Raw genomic sequence first — 21,648 nt, 5'->3', positions numbered from 1 at the left:
CGTGCAAATTGCGAGGCTGAGGCTTAAGGCTGCGGGCGGGCGCGCTGCGGATGCGGGGCCTCCCGGTGCCCGCACGGAAACGGCGGCGCCGAACCGAGCCCAACGGCCCCGCGGCCCCCGCTGCTCCAACGGGGCCGGGACCGGGGCCCGAGCCGGGCCCCGCAGCGCCCCCCGCGGAGCCCCGCCCGCTCTCCCCCTCCCCAAAACCCGCGCGCGCCAAGGGCGCGTGAGCCGGTGGCGGACGGCGATTGGCTGCCGGCAGCACCCCGGGGGCCGCCGGGCCGCGGCCGCCCGCCGAGCGCCATTCACGGCGCTGCCCGCCTGCACGCGCCGAGGCTCATTCATAAAAAAAAAAAAAAAAAAAAAAAAAAAACTTCATTCATAAAAGCCGCGGCGGCTCCGCGCTGCGGAGCTGCTGCCTCGGCCGGGCCGGGCCGGGCCAGGACAGCACGGGCCAGGACAGGACAGGACAGCGATGGTCCCGGCGCCGGTCCCTGCGCTCCGGATTCCGGCGCTGAAGGGCTTTGGAGCAAGAATTAACGAGGGCGATGCTGAGAAGCGCTGCCACTGCTCACACCAGTGCCTCCCTTGAAATACCCCCGGCTTGGTGCTTGCCTGCCGGGCAGGAGCGATGCAGCACACGGATGCTTGCTTTTTTTTTTTTTTTTTTTTTTTTTTTTTTTCCATTGGGGCAGCCGAAGTTGAAGATGCCAAGAACTGGGTACCTTCTGGGGTTCTTGCTGGTCTGAAAATGTGTCTGAGCTTGTAGCCTTGCCCTGCTTTGTGTGGAATATGCTTGGGCTTTTTCTGCAGCCAGGACTCCGCGATCAATGATGCTACAACTGTGAGTCTCCAGAGCTGGCTGTGTTTTAGTGTCCGGCTTGAGGTGGGAACGAAGGCAGGTTGGGGTAGCAGCACTTTGGCCTAAGCAGCTGTACCACCGATGTGCTTTCCTGTACACTGCTTTTATTCCTGCTTACAGAATACCAGATGTCCGTGCAATTTTAAGCCTCACGCATTGAGGAAAATAAGCCACTCAGAACAGAGTCAGCAAAAATATCCAATAGGTTTCTGTTTTTAAAATCGGTTGACTTGCCTAATTTTCATATAATTTATCTACAAGAGCAATTTATGCAAAAGTATCCAGTTACAGAACTGTCAAGGCTATGAGAGAACGCAGCCAGCAGAGCCTCAGTGGACACGTCCTGTATGTAGGGTTGTTCAGACATCCAGGAATGCTGCACAGGGCTAAGTACAGCCGATTCAGGAATGACTCAATAACATCTCTAGATGAAGGTCCACAAAATACATCTTTAAACATCAAAGGTTCTTCCTCCTCTTCCCATTCCTCATCACCTAACTTGCTGGCAGAAGATAGCCCTCTGGGGCCGCAGGACACCTGCACCACCCTGTGCACGCTGATCCCCCGCATGGCGAACATTAAACTCGCCAACCCCTCCAGCCTGCCTGTGCTGAAAAGCTTCTGCCTGGGAATGAAAGAGGTGCCAAGGATTAAGCTCACGGAGTGCGTTACCATCCCCAGCAGCCCCACCTCACCTGAGATCAGCTGCCTCTCAGCATCGTACCCACAGCCTGACCTGGACAAGCTGCACCCGAACCCAAAGCCTGTGGGGGACTGTGCCGGGCGGGGAGCGGAGGAGGCCACTCCTGCGGGCAGGCAGGATGGGGCCCTCGTGCGCAGCAGTGAGAGCGCGGGGGAGCCAGGTGCGATGTATGGCGTGCGGGTGAGTACTTGGCATGAGGTTGCTATTCTCTGGGGCAAACGGGGCAGGAGGCTGCGCTGTGACCTCTGTGTTCCCACATCTGCAGCCCCAAGCCACTGCCCCATCCCTTGTATCTCCTGTTTCCTGATGGATGTAGGGCTGTGTATTTGACCTGAGGGAGTTAAAAGGAGCGGCCACCCCCAGAGCTAACACAGCATCCATTTCCAAAAGAATATCCGCAGACTCTTTGAGGAACACAGCCAAGCTGCAGCTCGAACAGGGGTTGTTCTGTCATAAAATGCATGTTGGAGTGGAAAGGACCACAGCGAGGGCTTCCCAGCCCTCCCAGCAGCCCCGAGGCATCAGATCGGTGCTGGCGGGCAGCACTGAAATGTTTGTCAGGGTGGGTTCGAGGACCTGTGCTGCTCCCTGCAGCACCTTCCCAGGGTGCACGGTGCCCCAGCTGCCCATCTCCTTTGGTGCTGTAGGGCTGTGTGTGATTCTCCAGGTATGGAAAACCCTGCCTGTTCCTTCATGAGACACCCTGGAATAGACTTCTGGGTTTTTCAGCACTGTGTGCTGGCACTGGTATGTGCCACCTTCTGAGCAGCAGTGGCTGGCCGAGAGGGGACCAGGTGGCCTGAATGAGTGCCTGGGCTCAGGGTTTCACTCCCTCTGCCTGTGCCACACTCAGGAGCTTTCTTGTTTTCTTATCACTGGGCTTTATGTTTCTGCATTCAGAACTGGCCATTTGGAAAACCACTGCCCATACTCTGTGTTCAGAACTTCTGACCCTGCACACCTCAGTGCTTGTGTCTCATCTGACAAAGGCACTGCCAGGTGAAAACTGCCCGCTGCTCACATGGGGGAACCAGAGCCAGTGCAGCGCAGAGAGTGTAGTCTGAAAACTACAGTGTAATGGCTGGGCAGGCCAAAGGCTCCTGTCACTCTGGCTTGCGTTAGTTGTGAGACTGGCACCAGCAGAAAACCAGCCATGGGAAATGGCAACAAGTGCTGTTTGCATTTGTCTTCTTGTTAAAGACAGAAGTAGGAGAGGGCCTGCGCTTGGGGGGAGTCTCTCACAAACTGAACTATCATTGTGGTTGTCCTCTTGTGTTTATTTTTCTTTAAAGTCCAGTACTTGACTTGATAGCATAAGTGCCAAATGTGGCTCCTGGTGCTGGGCTTTTGCTCAGCTGACTGAAGTGGTGACACGGTGTCGTGTCATGGTGTCTCGGTGTCACGATGCACAGGCTTGTGGCACCTGCCTGTTCGTGGTACGGATATTACAGCGCCCACATCTGAGGCTTTGAAGTAGCTGCAGGGATTCAGATGATGAGGTGCTACTGGCACAGGCGCACCTACAGAAGGAGGTTTCTGGCACGGGGAGGAGAAGGTAATGTGCAGGGGGATTTCCCAGGTCTCTGTGGTGGCCCAGACCCGAGAGCAGAGGTAGCGAAGTGTTACCCTCCAGAGACCAGGCAAACAAAAAACGCAGAAGGAGAAGCAAAACCAGAGCCCAGCTTGACAGGAAGGTCAAGAGATGTGAGGAAGGGGTCGTCCCCTCCTGCTGCTCCCCAGGCTGCAGGTCCAGTATGTTTTTCTGCTGGTCTTTCCAGGGTCACGATGTTTCATGGGGAAATCTCTCTGAAAGGGTTTTGCTGGCAGGGACCTCCCAGGACAGCAGGGAAATGTTTTCCTGCTACTCTGCTGCACCTTGCTGCTGCTGCTGCTGCTGCTGCTGGCGGGGTGGTGCGGGGCTGCATGAGCCAGCCCACGAGAGCTGCGGGAGCGCTGTTAATGTGAGTCAAAATGCATTGTGGCAAAACACTGTGGTTTTTCAAACAGCCCCTTTAATGACAAGCAGGTAGGTAAGGAAGAAGCTTGGGGGCTTCAGAGCCTTATCATCACAGCAAGGGATACTAAACTCCTTTCCCCAAGCTTCCTTTCTCCAGAGGTCTTTGGCTTTACAATCTTGAGTGGAGTCTGAAGAGGATTTGATGCTTACATGGAGAGCATCTGTAGGTATCTTGGAAAAACAATGATCTGCTGAATAAAAAGATCAAAAGCTGTCACCTACAGACTAGAGCAAGGCAGAAATCATCTTTCTGGGGCTGGTTTTGAGGAGTGGCATCTCCAGGTGGAGATGGCCACTGGTGTCTTGGCCCCTTGTCTCTCAGCCACGTCACCTGGGCTCTGTCAAGGATGTCGAGACCCCTGACTGTGCCTGCTCCCCTGAACCGCTTGTGTGAATAATAAAGAGCCCAAATATCGGTATTTTAACAGAGCCAGTGCAGTTATCCCCGTGCAGTTATCTTTAAAAACAGATCTTGGACTTGTGGTTGTGCTCCTCTTGAAGGAAGGAGATCAGCTCTGGTGGCTCATGGCTTCAGGGCAGCAGCCATGAATCATGAACCATAGGCTTGGGGTGCTGGGATGGCAATGCTGGGCTAGGCTGGGGGCTCAGGGGTGCAGCACTTGCTGGGGCACCCCTTGTCCTACAGCCATACAGCCATAATGGCTTCCGAAACCGATGCTCTTCTCTGGGTAATCATCCCTTAACACCAAACAGCACCTTCGTGGCCCACACTCATTTGCTGGGTCAGGTTCCTTTTGAGCCATGTCTGCCACAGCCTGGCCCCAGTGCAGGAAGTGCTTTAGTGCTTTTTCAGCACAAAACTAAAAAGAAAGGGAAAATGTATGTGTGTATATATTAAAAAAAAAAAGTGTGTGCATACATTTAAAATGTGTATATATGTATATATGTGCACACTCACACACATATATACATTCATTAAAATTCCCCTGTTTTTTTCTCAACATTTATTTAAAAATTGAAAACCCTTGAATGGAAGGGTCAAATTCTCCAGCAAATTTTCTGTTTAGCAAAAGCCACTCTTTGATACAAAAGCTGCAGCTTGCTGCCCCTGAAGAAGGAGTGCCACATGGCCAGGAGGAGTGGGACAGACCTGTCTGTCCATGTGCTGCTAGCAGGAAGAAGATGAGCACAGGACAGGCACGCAAGGAGGGCCTTCAGCACTCACCAGCCCCAGAAACTTCTGCAGTGCAGAAGCTTAAGCCAACACTGACAAACCGGTTGTGGCTTTTGATATGTTTAATGGGCTTTTATGAGCTTTTTTCTCCTGTGACATTGTCCAGGCTGTTAGCCATCTCTTTCTGCTAGAGTTTTTGTGCTCTCTGGTCCAGAGGGTACCAATGCCCTGCTGTGCATGGCTGCTGCCCTGGGCTGCCTTTGCCTCTCTGCTGGTTTCAGGAGGGATGGAAGAGCAGAGTTTGCTCCCAGCGTGGGGAGGGGCTGCTGCCTGCTGGGGGAAGGCAGCATGCTTGATGCTGAGGAGCGAGGTGCTTGTCTGCAGCAATTTGTGTTGCTCCCTGGCTGGTAGCTGGCCCCTCCACGACCTGGGGCACCCTATCAGAAAGAAAGGAAAGGGAGCCAGAAGTGTGGTGGGATTCGCGCCAGCAGCAAGTGCTAAAGCGAACCAATCATGCCACACTCTTACTGTTAGAGGCATGGGCTGTTTCTCCTTGGTGTGAGAGGTAGAGGCCAGTCTCAATTCCAGCACCACGCTCCTGCCACGTGCTGCTGGCTGCTGCTCATTTATGCCCAGTTTCCCTTCCTGCCGGATCCATCACAAGCTCGGTGAGTTGCCCAAAACCATCACAGCAGAACACAGCCCCAGCCCTGAGAAGCAGAGAGCCCCTGCCCAGGGGCACACCCAGGTGCTCCCCACCTGGCAGCCCTCACCCTGCAAGGGAAAAGGGGGGTAGGTGGCTCAGAAATCCCGTCCCATTACTTCAGAAATGCCTTGTTAAAGCAGTGCTGGGAAAATAAATGTCTGGATGGGAGCAGTATTCCCGCCATGCTCATTTGCACACAATGCTGCTGCTCGAGATGGGTTTCTGCCCTGGCATCTGTACTGTTTTTAGGGAATTTGAGTGCAGCCTAACCTACATTTGGGCAGAGGCTGTTTAGCAGCAGTGTGTTACCTCGTTGCCTCTGCTAGCAAAACTTGTCACCTGGATTCCTCATTAGATGGCTCTAGGGTCTGTAGTACTTGCTCTAGGCATTACTTATGAATTAGCGCCTGCTAACTAGTAAGTCCAATTGCACGGCTACAGCCGCGTTGTTTAATCAGGAGCTCCATCAGCTGCTGCTGGTATTGTTGGTGCCGGTGAATCACTGGCTGACATTTAGGCTGGAGCTGGAGCCACTGTGTTATGGAAAGGAATGAAACGAGACATGGGGCTCTATTAGAGGGCGCCTCAAAAGCTTATTCATGCAAGCCCTGCCTGGTGCATTCACATCTCCTCCCACACAGCCATCATCCTGCCTGCAGTCGTTCTCCATCATCTCTTGCAAAGAGATGTGAGAAGATGTGCATCTCCAGGAACCACCCTGCTCTCCCCCCGACGCTGCGGCATGATGAAACAGAAACATACCCAGATCATCATCCCCTTCAAACCCTGAGAGATGAAGCTCCCCCAGTGCAGATGCTCTCTTCAGCCCCAGCAGAGAGATGGGGAACAGAGCTTGGCACATGTTGCCATTAGAGGAGCTGTTCCCTTGCCAGCAGGGACCAGTGAGTGTCTCCTCTCTCTCCTGAGAGCCATTGCTCATCCTGGCAAGACCTCTTGATCCCACTGCTGTCAGATCTGTGGGCTTTGGAAGGCAAAATGCCTTGCTTGGACACCACACCTCATGTGCTCAGGAGCCCAGGCACAAGTCGCCTTTCCCTCCCCTCTCAAACCACGGTTGAACCCTCGATACCACTGTCCCTATGTTACAAAAACGCCTTGCAGGTAGCTGTAGCCCCTTATGGGGCGGACGGCTCTCGTGCGGCTGAGTGCTGCTGCAGCTGCCTGCCACACTCTGGTACGTTGGTTGTGTTGCTGGTCTCTGCAGGGCCTTCTGTGGTGGGGTTAATCTTGTCCATCTGTGTTTTTTAATTCTTGTTTCTTCCTCAGAGATGTCTTTTGTTTTCTTTAATAGGCTTCCAGTATCCCATTGTCTTTTCTAAGCACTCCCCAGGCTTCTCCCCAGCTCTGTGAGCCTGTTTTCCCCCTGCCCAGGGCTCTGTGGTTCTGCTGTACTCCTTCTGCTGGGATGGGGAGGTTTGGCTGTTACTGGCTGTGCTGGTTTAGATAGTCAGTGGCAACAAAAACAAATGAGAGATGCAGTGACGTGCCATGGTAATGCACTCCCCTGCTTAGGCTTTTAAGGGGAAAAAAAAGGTCTTTTGTGAATCATTGATAAGTTCAGCTTCACTCAGGGTCACTTATGCAAAAAAACAATATTGATTTTACATCTTTGCTTAGAGTAGCTTCCCACGCATCTGCTCAGGATGCAGTGGGGACTCACTTATCAGCATATGACTCACCTAATCCTCTAAATATTTCTGTTCTCAATGAGCACCCAAACAGCTTACAGGATGCTTGACCTTATCCTATAGGATCAGAGGTCTCTGCCATGCTATAAGCTGAGGCTCTAGACATATTTTCTGTGTTTGCTTTGTTCCCGTTAAGCAGGAATACCTTTAACAAGTAAGATAGCTCTCTGAGTCCTTTACAAAGTCATTTAATGTTCATTAGGGAAGCAGTTCTGCAAACCCTTCAGATTCTTATCGATGTCCTTCCAGGGCTCTGACCTAATTCTGGAGTTCTCCCAAGGGTTGCATTGCTATTTGGAAAGAAACCAAAACAGGGATAATACCATTGTTGTGGAATCCCTGCTTGACTGCAGACATACGTTCTCTTTTTAACACAGTCATTTCTGAAAATCTACAAAGCTGAAACAGATACCTAAATCCAACCCCGCCTGAACATCCCAGCAGAAGAATCAATTCACGGGCAGCCTGGTGCAGAGGAGGTAAATACAGGGCCTTTCTATGGGCAGACAGTGCTTCCTCTGTCCATTCAGAACAAGAGGACAGAGTGTGCACGTCTGCTTGGGATTTCCAGTCTCTCTGATGTATCCCAGAAGCTTTGACTCTCTGCAGGAGAGGTCTGCAGGGGTGGGCTGTTGCTGCAGCCCATGGTCAGATTGGGATGCTCCCAAAAGCTCCATTCCCAGGCAAATATTTCATAATGGAGCAGGGGGTGCCAACTGGGAAGCACAGACCTATGCCGACCCTGTGGAATGGAGATATCTGAGCACTTTAATAACAGAGATGGCTATCAACAAAAATGCTGAAGGAACTAGTAAGCTGTGTTTTAGTAGAGGTAAACTCAGCAGATAGATTTAGCCTGGTGCACTTCATTGAGATGAAAATGTTCCACAGGTTTGTGCATAATGTCAAAGGAGTCTGTGGGCTCACACACCGTCACAATGTTTCTGAAAATTTGTCCTATGCAAATCCCAAATGAGTACAGAAAGAGCCCCTAGCTGTGCCCCATACAAGAGAAGTGTGAGACTCAACCTCTAATTCAAAGCAGGTTGGTTTATAGTGCAGGCTCTTAAGAGCTGTTGCTATGATCTTGAATTGCAACCCTACCTCCTTCATCTTCTGCAGAGGTTATTTGTCATCAGACCTGCAGCAGCATGGAGCCAGTGGTTTTCCTCATGCCTAGTAATGCCTCTCACTGCCCAAAGGGACGTTCAGCTCTTCTGCACAGAGGCTGAGTGCAGTGGTCCTGCAGACACCCAGACATCCTCTGCTCGTGGGAGAATTTCACTCCAGTATTCCTCCCAGCTCAATGACTCAGGCTAATCAGTGAGAATAACCTGAATTAGGAAAAAGGAAGGATTGAATTTTGTGTCTCCAGAGTGCTTTACTTCTTTTTTGTGCTCTGTTGTGGAAGTTCTGTTCTGTACACTTTTCAGTAAAACTAGATACATTATGAAGTTGCTTTAGAATGGCTGATTTGATTTTCTGTTTAGACTCTGATTCTGCATATATTCAGTGGACTGAAATCACATTTGCTTTCTTCTGTGACCCTTCCTCTTGCCTGTTTTGCAGATATAAACACAGTCATCATTTCTCTCTGTCTCTTTGTTTTCCCTAGTACATGGGCTGCATTGAAGTGCTGCAGTCAATGAGGTCCCTGGACTTTGGCACACGAACGCAAGTCACCAGGTAGGCACTGTCAAACTGAAATTCAGCACAAGAATTAAAAGCCTGAGTGCTGATTTCTGTATAAAGCCACAGGCTCATGCCAAGCTCATAGACTCTTTTGAATAGGAGTTTGCATGCTTTATTTTTCTTTTCCCCAAGTGATGACTTGAAATATTTGATCATTACAATAGGCTATTTGCACTGGGGACTGAATTGTTTCAGCCACAGACCTCATTTCTCTCCCAGTTCTTGCTTTGGATATGGAGAGAATGCCCCTGCAGTCGCAGCATGGTACAGACATACCCAGCAACTTGGGTTCTGGCAGCAGCCAGGCCGTGAGTGTGGGCTCAGCACTGCCACTTGGCTCACCTGGGGTGCAGGGTGAATTTGTGGGTGCTGCCACAGCCTGGTGCTGCTGCGGGTGGCCAAGACACCGAGCCTGGGTGCTCACAGGCATCTCTGCTGCTGCCTTCTCTCTGCTTCACACCTGATGCAGAGTGGCTAATGATTTTTTGTCAGATATGACATTGCTTGGCCCTGTTTGCACCAAGGCCAGATTCAGTTGGAAGTGGAGACACAGGGAAAACATGCTGAAATGCAGTAATTTCCAGAAGTACTTTGAGCCTAAGCTTCCAGGCTGCAAATCAGAAAAAGATGAATATTTTGGTCTCAGATACACTGGAAATTAGTTTAAACATGAAATATTTTGGTGGTCTTTCAAGAAGCTTGCAACTTCTGCAGCTTGCATTGCTGCCAGTCACTGGGTATAGACTATCAAGGTATGCATGTGTGGGGTTCTTAAAATGTCCTGTCAGGAACAGAGCAGCCCAGCTTTATTTTTACTCATATAGTCCCTGTGTCTGTAAGTGCATGCAGGAGTACTTTTCCAAATAAACACCTTTTTCCCAGCTCAGAGCTGCATGCTACTGGGGTGCACTCATGGTCCTGCAGTATGGATCCCAGCACCCTGGCCCCTGTGCTTCCAAATGCTTCTTGGAGGGCTGGCTGCATGCAGAGTATTTTTGCACTGCCTTGTACATGTTCCCTCCTCCCCTCAGCCATTCTTCTGGCATGGCTCATGCTGAGGATGCCAGAAGTGTGGTTTAGGCTTCCTGTGTCTGCCCAGCTCTTCCTTCCTGCTGGCAGATGATTTACAGATGCTCTTTTGCTTCCTGAAGTGTTCATATCAAACGGTCTGGAGACAGGAAAGGAGCATGAAGAACTATGTGTTAAACTTCTACCTATTGGCTCCCAGAGTTATCAGCTAAAAGGAAGAAACTGAAAAACTGGAGTCCTTAAATGCCTATATATTGCACTCAATCAGCAGTTGTTGACAATTACAATCAGCACAAGCACACACTGACCCAGTTCCTGCACATGTATATGAAGAAGTGCCTGAGATACAAATATAGTTCCCTCACCCTAATTGTTTACTGACCAAAACCAGAAATGTGGTAGTTTTTTGCCCAGAGTAATCAGGCTGGCATGTTCAGACCCACTCATATTCATCAACAGCATAAGCCAGAAAGTGAGGTTATCTCCTGTTTGTAAGATATGGACTGTGTGTATTGCTACACTTAGAAAACAGAGATTTGGACGATTTGTCTGGAAAATAATGAATATGAATTACTGCCTAAAGAGAAGTTGCCAACTTAAATTTGGCCCAAATAGTAAGGTTTTGTTAAACAGGGCTATGTGAAAACTTAACAATGGAAATATTTCCATCACCTACAAAAAATGCCACTGCTGACCTTAAGAGGCTCTTTTGTGTATGAGAAATTCAAAATTAAGCTGTTTGCAAACCGAATGTTGAAGTGCTGAGCTCATGCATGTGAACTTTAAAGTTTGATCGATTACAAACTAAGTGACAATAGCATTGATTATTCTATTGTTCTCCCAGGCGAGTAACTTTATAGATGGTCTGCTCAATACAACAACCAAAGACTTACTGGAAATGGTTCAATTTTAATAATTTGTGTTATTTGTACTGGTAAAACCGTATTTTTCTCTGATGGCATTTCAGTAAACAAAGGGCCATGCTCTGTTTTAAAGTAATGCAGACAAGGTCTCTAATTATGTCTCTTCCCTGCCTTGCTGCATGTCTATTTGCATTCTTAGTCTCCTGATCTCTAAAATTAAAGCTATTTTTTACCTACCTAACACGCATGTTGGAAAAATCAACAAACTGATGTTTGTTGAAGTGTTGTGAGGAGTCAAAGGAGTTGAACGTGAAGGATTTACTTTCCAGTTTATTGCCATACTTGCACTTTCAGAGTCACTTACCAGAGATGGTAAGAACTGGGACTTCCAAAATACGTTCTGTCCGGGCACATAAGTGTGATGTTTCTGGGCAGCATGCAGACCTACCTTCGGACCTGGCACAGGGCGAAGGAAGGTGAAAGTGGCCTCCCCAGTGATGTGAATGACTTGTGAGACCGTGGGGGCCTTCAGGCTGAATGACTGCAGTGCAGCAAGGGAAGAGCCAGGCACTGGGATGCTCTTTACCCTTGGCCCTGGCAGCTGTGTGGTGAGGAGCTTGGCAGAGGAGGTTTCGCTGCAGCAGTTTTCTCTTCTAGCTTTCTGACAGTCTGCAACCCAAATTAGCAGGCTAATGCAGTACTGAGATGCTGCCCTCACCCATGGTGAGAGCTGCAGTCTGGGCTGGTGACTTCTAGCAGACAGGCTGGTCCAAGCACTGGGGTGACAACATCCTGAAGTCCTGCAGCTAAAGCTCACAGAACTCACCCGCCAGTGCTGCAAGACGTAATGACAAGGGTGGGTGGCTCTGAATCATCTCACTGTGATTTATACCTCACTGTTGTCCATTGTGGGAAAATATACTCCAGATTTAGATGAATTTAAGAAAATCCTTGTTCCCTTCCACACCAGTTGGATCAGCTGGTTTTAAATCCAGTCTGTAGTAAACTCAGGGTCATTTGCATTCAGCTGAAGCCTTGCTGGGATGGGCTAGACCCACATGTAGCACTGCTGAGTGCTGTGCAGGGAGACGCCATGTCAAACCCAGCCACGAGTTGTGTGCCTGGCTCCCAGGGCTACAATGTGAGGCTGATGCTGTCAATTTTCCAGGTCAGCCCTGCCCAGGCGGTTTCGCTGTGCCACACATCTTTGTTTAACTGAGGGTGGGAGACTCATCATAGCACTCTCTTGCTCTTATTATGTCCCTTCTGTTTCTCAAAAATGTGCGAACCCAAGTTACATGGAGATGACAAGAGCAGTGCCAACAAATAACAATAAGGGTAGCAGGCTCCTCTGCTCGAGAGGCTTTTTATTTTTAAGGGTGGTCACTGTGAGCACGCCGTGCTTTCTGCTGACAGCACAAGGCACTGGGGCTGGAGCCCCTGTGCTGTGGAGGTGGCAGCTCTGCCTGTCCCACACCTAAGCCGGACCCTGACTTGCCCTCCCCTTGTCCAGCTTTTTTCCTTTTATGCATCTTCCAGTTCTGTTAAATCAAGCTTGGTATCTGGACATTTATGGGAAAGGGGATTCTGTATCCCAGGTCAGGGCACTGACTTGCAATCTTGGAAGTAGTCAGGCAGTGAGGCTGGGGTGAGGGGTGGCTGAAACAGGCTGGTGGGGCAACCGGTCGAAGAAGGCTGACTTTGTTTGGGAGATTAATTTCAACTTTGTTGAGACACACAATCCCTTTCTGTTAGATAGTGTAGGCAGAGCCCTTGATGCTTAAAAGCAAATCTTAAGCAGCATGCTTACTTGCTTACATCAGCCCTTCACTCTTCTTTTGCTCTCATTTGGGGAAATAATCAACAAAGCGGCTCTCTGTCAGCACTGTGCTTCCCCTCCTGCACGCACGCTCGAAGGAGCGTCTGTGGTGGGGCTTACTCCAGAGGTGCAGCCCCAGAGTAGAAGTCTGGATTTGACTGTACAGCTGAGCTGATTTAAAGGTTACGAGTGCCAAAAATGGGAGTGACAAGGGCTGCAGAGCCCTTGGGCCTGGGTGAGCAACCACAAGTCCACTCTGTCCCCGGCTTCTGCAGCGCCCACTGGCTGTAAGGGGTTGTGGTGCTGGCCCAGCTCAGCCCCGGAGCTGTGGAGCTGACCATGGTTGCTCGCTCAGGAGCTGACCCAAATCTCTCCCTTTCATTATGAAAAGCAAAAACTTTCTGTGCAAATTACCAGTGGTTGGTTTATTGTTTTTGCATGGGCACCACAAGACTGACAGACAGTGATGCCACTCCACATGGCAAGAGATGCCCAAGTTGTCGAGGAGCAAGGTTTTCTTTGCCTTAGCCTAGAAGAACGATTTAAATTCCTCACAGCTCTCCTGATTTCATTCTGTGGTTCCCGGGTCAAGAGGAATTGCCACACAGTATGTCAGTGGAGTTATCACATTCAGTGTGATTTAAAAGAAAAACAAACGCAAAGTGCTTTGCTTTGGGATGAGTGACAAGGAGGAGAGAAAGGAAAAGTAGCAACATGACTGGAATAACAAGGCCACATCTGCTGCTGCTGTCTCCGATTTGGCAAGTGTAAAATGGACAAGCAAATGCCTGAACGCATGAAGCTGCACATTCGTCTGAGAACAACTACAAGGCCTACACAGGTGTATGCCATCTGGCAGATCTAAAAGGAGAGACTTGCCCAAGCAAGTGACTGAAAACAAACAGCTGTATGAAGAAATTAATAGCAGGTTTCCAGGAAGAAGGCACAGAAAATCCTATTTCAGTTTATCACGGTTATTTCCAGAATTTCTTTTCTTCCTAGTGTGCAGTGTCCAGGTCAGGCCTGCCTGCCCCATGGGAGTGACTGAAATGGAGAGGTATTCAGTTATAGCAGCAAGGTGTGTCGTGGTTTAACCTGGCCGGCAGCTAAACACGACAGCCGTTCGCTCACCCTCCCCCCTCCCTCTCTGGGACGGGGGAGAGAAATGGAAAGTGAAGCCCGTGAGTTGAGATAAAGACAGTTTAATAAGACAGGAAAATAATAATAACAATAATAATAATAACAACAATAATAATAACAATAATAATAATAATGCAATGATGATAATAATACAATGATGATAATAGTACTACTACTACTAATGTGTACAAACAAGTGATGCACAATGCAATTGCTCACCACCTGCTGACCGATGCCCAGCCTAACCCCGAGCAGTCCGGCCCCCCTCCCCCCGGCTAGCCACCCCTATATATTGTTTAGCATGACGTAAGATGCTATGGAATACCCCTTTGGCTAGTTTGGGTCACCTGTCCTGGGTCTGTCCCCTCCCAGCTCTTGCTGCACCCCCAGCCTGCCTGTTGGCAGGACAGAGCAAGAAGCTGAGATGTCCTTGGCTCAGTATAAGCACTGCTCTGCAACAATTAAAACATTGGGGTGTTATCAGCACTGTTCTCATCCTAAGCCAAAACATAGCATTCTACCAGCTACTAGGAAGAAAATTAACTCTGTTCTAACTGAAACCAGGACAAGGTGTTATCAAATGGCCGCTTCTCACATCTTTAAAATAATATTTGAGGTTTGTTAGATCATCTGGAAAACCATCCACAGATAAACAGCAAGGAATAGCTGTGAGAGGATGACTTCCTCTACTGTGATTCTGTAAAGAGAGAAAATAGAAACTATTAAGTAGAAATGATTTGCCTACATTTTTGTTCCTGTTTTCTGGACAATTGCTTCAGAGCAGGGTGAAGTGGGCAGTGACAAGATGTTCTTGTAGCAGAATGGGATCAGCTGTGGACAGCTTTGCCTGCAACTCCTTATTCTGCACAGGCTGCTTGAAGCATGCAGGAACTCATTTGTCACCAAAATAGAAGACTTCCCTGTTTTTCCAATTTGTTCAGTATCTGGTTTTCTTTCTAGGTGGAGCTAGACTTGAAGGCTCCAATGCCTTAATGTCTTGGCTCTGATTTTAATTTCCTTTAATATTGAATGAGAAGATGAGCTCTCATTTTCCAAACAGATCATTGGAATCTGCAAGATCATCCTGCAGGATGCTGTTCCCATTTTGTTTAGCTTTGGCCTTTCTATGGGTAACACTGAAATAAAAAAGGAACAAAATGAGAGGGATGCCAGGATTTCACTTCAAAAGCATATTTTTGGTTGTGTAGGGGGAAATGCTTTGCTTTAAAAGGGTAAAAAAAAAAAGTCTGTGTTTGTAAACTGAATCTGAAACATCTTGTGTAGCCCACTACAATGCTCATCTTCTTTGCTGCTGGTTTCACTCAGAACATATTCACTACATTTTTGTTACTTTGCCCTTGGTGAAGTCTGCAGGTTCTCAGGACTTCATCTGACGGGAAGACTCCATTTAATATCAGCAATCTCCAGTGCTTTATGCTCACATAATTCAGCTACATCTGTGGGGTGCCGTGCTGGGGCCAGCAGAGATGCCAGGGGTCAGCGGCACCATGCTGGGTGCTTGCGGCCCACCCCTGCTCCTCAGGCCCAGCACAGGCCTCAGGCTGACTGTGCTGCTTGGGATGTACCTGGCAATTTTTAGCCTTTCTGAAAGGAAGCTTTCTCTGGAAAAGCCCAGCAGCATGTTCCACCCATGCACCCGCCAGTATCTGAAAATAGATGGACTTTCTTAACTAGCTTGTTTCCTAATTAGCTTGTTGGGTAATAACGCAGTAAAATAAACAAAAAAAAATTAAACAAACTAATTCCTTTCCCCTCAAGCATGAAATGAAATCCAAACCTGTGAAAGCCCAAGTTTGAACTCGGGCCAAGGCAGCCCATACAGGAGGTACAGTGTGAAGCGCTGGCTGCAGGACGGGGCTGTGGGATGCCCTCCACAACCTTGGCACAGGTTCTGGGTGGCCAGAAGGGTCACGGGCTGCAGGTCAGACCCATCAAGGTGGCTTTGTGCTGTTAGCAGTGTCTTTGGCTCCCCAGACATTGTCCAAGGCTGACACATGGAAAATTTGCACCAGTAACACCTGCGATTCCTGGATTATCAAGATAAGGCTATTGGGTTGGATCCTGGAATTTGTGGCATGCTGCAGCAGACCCAGCCTTTCCTTGTCTCCAGGATGTCCAGGAAAGTTAAGGAAATCTGCTAAGCACATCCCAACCCAGTCAGTCACCATTTTTCCATTGGCTTCAAAACAATAAGTGTCAGTCCAGGAAAAGTCTATGGCTGCCAATAAAAGATTTTTTCCCCAGCTGCCATGCTAACCTCCATCAGGACTGTCAAGTGTTCTATATGTGGAAGCCAGTCGCCTGACTGATTGTGTATCAGAACTTGCTTTCATGAAACATGGGAAATAGATGCAGCACAACACTTAGATATATTGAGTAATTTAGCTGTCTCTGGTACAGACCACTGGTACTTTATGCCTTACGCTTATGCTTCCTAAGAAGCACCACAGAGATGACTGTGTGTCTGGGAAAGGACATCTGATTTGGGAAATACCTGCTAGAGATGGAAAGATATGAAACTGAGACCTCAGATTTGGAACAGAAGTTGCAAAGCTGATTACAGCACCAAATTTCCCCCCCTGAACCATGACTTTTCAAAACACTATCATAAAACCCCTTGCCTTGGAGAAGTGGCCTTGAAATCTAGCTTCAGCTGAGCAAACCATGCACCTGCACCTTAAAAAGGGAAAGATTTATGCAGTATTCCCCAAGAAAAGTCTTCTGCATGGAGGGATATAGAACTGTTGACAGCAACACTCAAAGACACTCTTATTTTTGGTGTGCATGTATATATCTAACCAGTGGTTTGGCCAAGAATGTCACAGTTTGACAAAGAGATGTGTTATCAGCAGCCCAGGTACCAAATCCTGGAATGACTGTCACACCTAGCAAGGGCAGTGCTGGGAAATGTTCATGCATAACTCCCAAACAGGGTAGGCTGGGAAGCAAGAATGTTCCTGTGAGAGAAAAGTGTGGGAAATTGGCTGAAGTGCAGATGAAATATTTCTTTTTTTTTTAAAGAGAAACCCCAAACACCAGGAAGCCCATAAGAGCACCCAGCTGGGCTCACTCAGCACACCCGTGGTGCTCTAAATCAAATGGATTAAGGCAGGCAGGAGCCCTCCCTGACAATAAGAGCTCTGCCTTACTGAGAAAACCTTACTGAGAAAAAGGACTTGAAGGCATGAGGTCCTTGGAGTTTCATTGTGGTTAGCTGTTTTTTGTTGTTGTTGTTGTTGTTTTTTTAACAAAGAATTTTCATTAGGTGACACTGGTACATTTTGTGAAGAAAAAGAATCAACCCAAAGCAGGCTGTTGAATTATTGTGTTTCATTAAATACTGTAATACTTTTTTTTTTTTTTTAACCCTGGGATAAAGAAGGAAAAACAACTGTGAAAGGCTTTCCGGAAGATTTAAGTGTTTCTAAGTGGAATTATAACAATAAATCACAAGGTTGCTGGCCCTGTTACAGCTGATGCATGTTAAATGATCCAACAGTTTATGCTGTATTTTTCTATTTGTAGGGAAGCAATAAGTCGACTGTGTGAAGCCGTATCAGGTACAAATGGAGCGATAAAGAAGCGGAAGGTAAATACAGTTTTAGCTGAATGATTACTTTTCTGTATCTGCTTCTGATAAGCCTGATACGTGATACCCCAACAAGATTCAGCCCATGGTGGAGTGCATGTTAATTCATGTGAGCTTGGTATAACATGGAAGTGTTTGTAGCAGGATGCTTAGCCTGCTTTTTCTGGGTGCTGAGGTTGTGCTGGACCTCTTCTCACCAGGGTTAGTGCTCTGCCTGGAGCTCCTGCTTCTATCAGCCTTTGCAGGGCTCAGTGCTTAGCAAATCCTAGGCTCTGGCAGGTAAAATGTAGGAGCTCTTTTGGACAGTGAAAGAGAGCTCCTTCACTAGAGGATTACCCGATTTTTATTTATATTGAAAAAATAAGCACAATGAGAAAGGCAGTGTTTAATGGGCCTGTCATTTATTTAATAGCTAGCATGCAGGGGGAGTCAGTGCAAGTGGCTGCTGTGGGGCAGTGTTCACAGGAGGTTATTGGTTTCCTCCTGTAACCGTGGAGCTAAGGGTGAACCAACATGTTCCTGAAAAATGAATGCATGAGAGAATTTCTTGATTTACTCCAAAACACTTCATCCTCAGGAAATGAGGCTGAGTTTGGTGGGAAAATTACACATTCTGAACTCCTGAGCCAGCTATAACATTTAGCTCCCTGTTTTTTTGTTTCTTTAAAACTTTTCCCGATTATTGACATAATAAACATGTACACGCGTCATACTCAAAGCTGATATTTGTTAGAAAGTCTACTTGTGTTTGACCATGACATTATCCCTGTTCCCTTTAAATTCTCAATAAAATGCTGTAAAATCTACTTGACTCAGATATACTTCTGCCCCGACAAACCCAGCTGACAGTCTCTTTCTTTTGTTTGTATTCAAAGCCTCCAGTTAAGTTTCTGTCTTCTGTACTTGGCAAAAGTAATCTTCAGTTTTCTGGCGTGAATATAAAGCTGACCATTTCAACAAACAGCCTCACATTGATTAATGTTGACACACAGCAGGTAGGATACATGTAAATCAGTGTCCTTCTCTCTGTGCTACTATATTCTCCTCTTTTTGTGATGTCTGTAAGAAGGGCTGGGTGCTTGAGTGGAAAGCAGCACCCTCTAGTCTTCCCATGCATGCCTGATGAAGCTGAACCGTGTGATTCCTCTGAATTTAAAAATGAGAGTATTTTGGGGGAATTCAAGATGTGGCACATGCTCTTTTTGTTTGTGTTAGTGTCCTTTGTGTCCAGGGATCTCTAAGCACTCGGCAAACTGTTTCTCTCAATGTGTCACTGTCTGTACTGTGCCTAATAAACAAGGCACTAGTCCTTCCTGGAATTTCTGACAAATCCTAGGGGAAAGAAAAAATTGACATAAATAATGAGTCAGAGCTTGGCTTTGCAGTCGTTCAAAGCTATTTTACAGCTGGGCAATATATGTGCATAATCAGTTTTGCTATACAGATTCCCTGGGCTCCATTGAGGCATGGTCCTGAGAGACTGGGTCTGCCCTGGGACTGTGGGACTGGGGCGTGCACCCCCCGTGGCAGATGCAGCTGGGAGCTTTGTCTTGCCCACCTAATTCCTCCTTCAGCTGCTGGCTTCAGCTCCCAGCATGATCTCACCCAGGGCCAGCAGCGGGTTTTCTTCCAAGTTGGAGCAGGGGAGCATCGGGGAGGTAGTTTTGATTCACTGACTCTAAGGACCTGTTGTACTGCCCTGAGGCCAGGCTGAGCACTTGGGGCTCTCCTGTGCTAGGAGGAGCAAGGGTCCGTGGCCTGAGGCTTCCCCTCCTTTCAGCTACAGCAGCAAAGGGCTTCCCTATGCCAGACGAAGCACTGGGGTTTGGCAGCTAAAGTATGGCCCTCTAAGCTGTTCCTGTTTGATACAGGACTAAGCTGGACAGACAGATCTCTTTGCAAAGGCACTCATGTGCCCTGTTACCGCAGATGTGGGTGTTCGGGGGACTGTCTTGGAGCTCTTTCTAGATCTTCTCTTGCTATGCCTTTGCAAATTGGAAATTCTGTTTATTCCATTCCTGTGCTGCTGCCACATTTCACTGTGTTCCCACTTGTGTAATCTTGTGCACTTGATTTTATAATAAATTGCGGTTTGTCTCCAGAGATGAGGTAGTGTTTGAAATGTAGAAAAGTTGATGCATGATCTGGCCACCAACATTTCTACCAGATAACAGCTTGATACCAGTGCCGAGAGACAACGTGATCAGAGTATCAGTGTTTGTACTGTTACTGTTCGTAAAAATGCAACTGTTATATACTCCATGCATTTAAACAAAATTTTTGGTCATTTTAAACTAAATTAATTTCTCAAGAATTTGTAAAAGCATCCAGTGTTTCCAGTTTTCTCCTGTAAGAGACTCATGTAGCTTTATACAGACCAGGTTAGAAGCTGTTGGCTGAATTCATTCTGAAAACGCTTTAAGGAAGTTTGATCAGACGTTTCCAAGCGTGAACAGGATGTCTCTAAAAATACTCCTATTTTTAGTTTCTTCATTCACAAATAATGTGTCCATGTATTAATAGACTGGGTTGTGATGAACTTTTTTGCTTGCTCTGCTGTTTTCCAAATGTGTGGCACATGAGCATGTTTAACTACTTTGTCATGCTTTTCAGATTATTGCCAACCATCACATGCAGTCCATCTCATTTGCTTCTGGAGGTGACCCAGTAAGTATTGATTTATAAGATATATTTCCACAGGTATAATGAAATTATTATGAGAACAGAAGTACCTGCAAATACTTTATTTCATCCTGTCCTATCCACAAGCACTAACAGTATGCCATGCTTCTGCATCATGACCAGGATAACAATAAAACAGTGGGCCTGAGATGGAAAAGGACACATGGAATAGAGATTCAGTGGTTGTTTGATAGCTAGGTAGAGTTACTTCTCTCACTGTCCATCAGTGAGCCTCAGTTCACTCAGAAGTCCCCAGACTTGGGGCCCTAAATGTAAGAACACACAAACATAGGAATTATATCAGTTCTATGTTGAGTCACAAAAGTGGTCAGCACCAGTGCCTGTAAATTTTAAACAAATTTCAAGTCAGTCAAAACTCCTACAAGACAAACGTGGCATTATTTTGCTTGCAGACATGCGGTTTTCTCCTAGTATTATAGTCATGAACTCATTGATGTTGTCACACAAGAAGTTTTCTATCCTCTTCCAAATCCTTTATTGGAAATGATTGTAAGTGAAGAATTTGTCATCCATAAACATGACCTGTTCCTTCCTCCAATGTCAGCAAGTTCCTAGCTCTGCCAGTGTTCTGAATTTCACACTCCATGCTCTGTGAAAACAGTATTTTTTTAATCGGTTTTGAATTTTCTGCCCTTCAGTTTTGTTAAATGTCTCCTTGTTCTTGTGTTATGAAACAGGGAAAATAGAAGGCTCTGGGTCATGTTCTTGATAACGTGGGGGCTGAAGCCAGGTCTAGCTTTGACTGGAAAATACCAAATCTGCCCCTCTGGATTTGGGACCAAGCAAGGGAAAATAGCTGGGAACCAGCCCTGTGTGATTGATGGATCTTCTCTGGAGGGCCATCGTGGTGATGTAAGGAGCCCTCTGAGAGGTTTTGCCCAAAGTTGCCTGAAAACAGGAGCTTTCTGGAGCTGGGGTGGGAAGTGAGGAGGGAGCATGTGTGTAGTCACTTAATCTGTCTTGCCTCTGAAGTATGTACTATGTCCTAGATGCTGGCTGTCTAAATAGATTGTCTTTATATACCATCTCCACTTTGGAAAATTCAGGGATACATTTTCAGACTTATGCTAAGTGACTTACGTGCAGTGGGCTGGATGGGTAATTCTACAGGGCTTGTTTACCTTTTTATAGTGGTGGTGTTTTTATTACTATTATTGTTATCATTATCCTGCACTGGTCCTACATAGTGATCCCATCAGATCTCACAGGATACACAAGGGCTGGGTCAGCGCTTAAGTGGTAGGACCTCCAAGGAATGTGCTATCACAACAATGTGCTACAGGCTCTTGGTGGTGCAGCTGAGAGAATGTGTAAAACAGAGATCTTGGTATGGGAGGGAACTATGTGTGGCACTTCACACAGGGCAATTCTGGTGGCTTGTTGAGCTTTTTTCAGAAACTCCCCTTATATGTGCTAGCTATGGTTTCCATAGGACATGTCTCTCCACCCATCTCCACATTCACGGCCTGAACACAGCTCACTGTTGCTCTTCACTGTTAAGGAATGGCAGTATTCTGCTCTAGAGGGGGCTTTATTTTAAAGCAAAGCCATCCATGCAAGTACTTAAACATTGTAAAGATAATAAAATAGCAGGTACTGCTGTAGTTGCTTTAGTTTTTGAGTTGCTCTCAAGATCTAATTTATTTTGAGAGTGTATGCT

The 21,648-nt window shown here is 47.3% G+C and overlaps 1 protein-coding gene across 1 annotated transcript in view; it reads left to right on the top strand.

Annotated features, from left to right (window-relative positions):
• Positions 1-336: 336 nt before the first annotated feature.
• The window catches only part of SHC4 (SHC adaptor protein 4), a 32,235-nt gene continuing 10,923 nt past the window's right edge, over positions 337-21,648 (top strand). The window contains exons 1-5 of the mRNA XM_082769232.1: positions 337-1,745; positions 8,748-8,818; positions 17,222-17,285; positions 18,161-18,280; positions 19,899-19,952. Coding sequence (XP_082625358.1) covers positions 1,167-1,745; positions 8,748-8,818; positions 17,222-17,285; positions 18,161-18,280; positions 19,899-19,952 — 888 coding nt within the window. The 5' untranslated portion in view covers positions 337-1,166. The remainder of the gene's footprint in view (positions 1,746-8,747; positions 8,819-17,221; positions 17,286-18,160; positions 18,281-19,898; positions 19,953-21,648) is intronic.

The sequence above is a fragment of the Aythya marila genome (assembly GCF_965140915.1).
Source record: "Aythya marila genome assembly, chromosome: 11".
Classification (NCBI taxonomy): domain Eukaryota; kingdom Metazoa; phylum Chordata; class Aves; order Anseriformes; family Anatidae; genus Aythya; species Aythya marila.
This window is presented reverse-complemented; position numbering and strand designations above follow the sequence as displayed.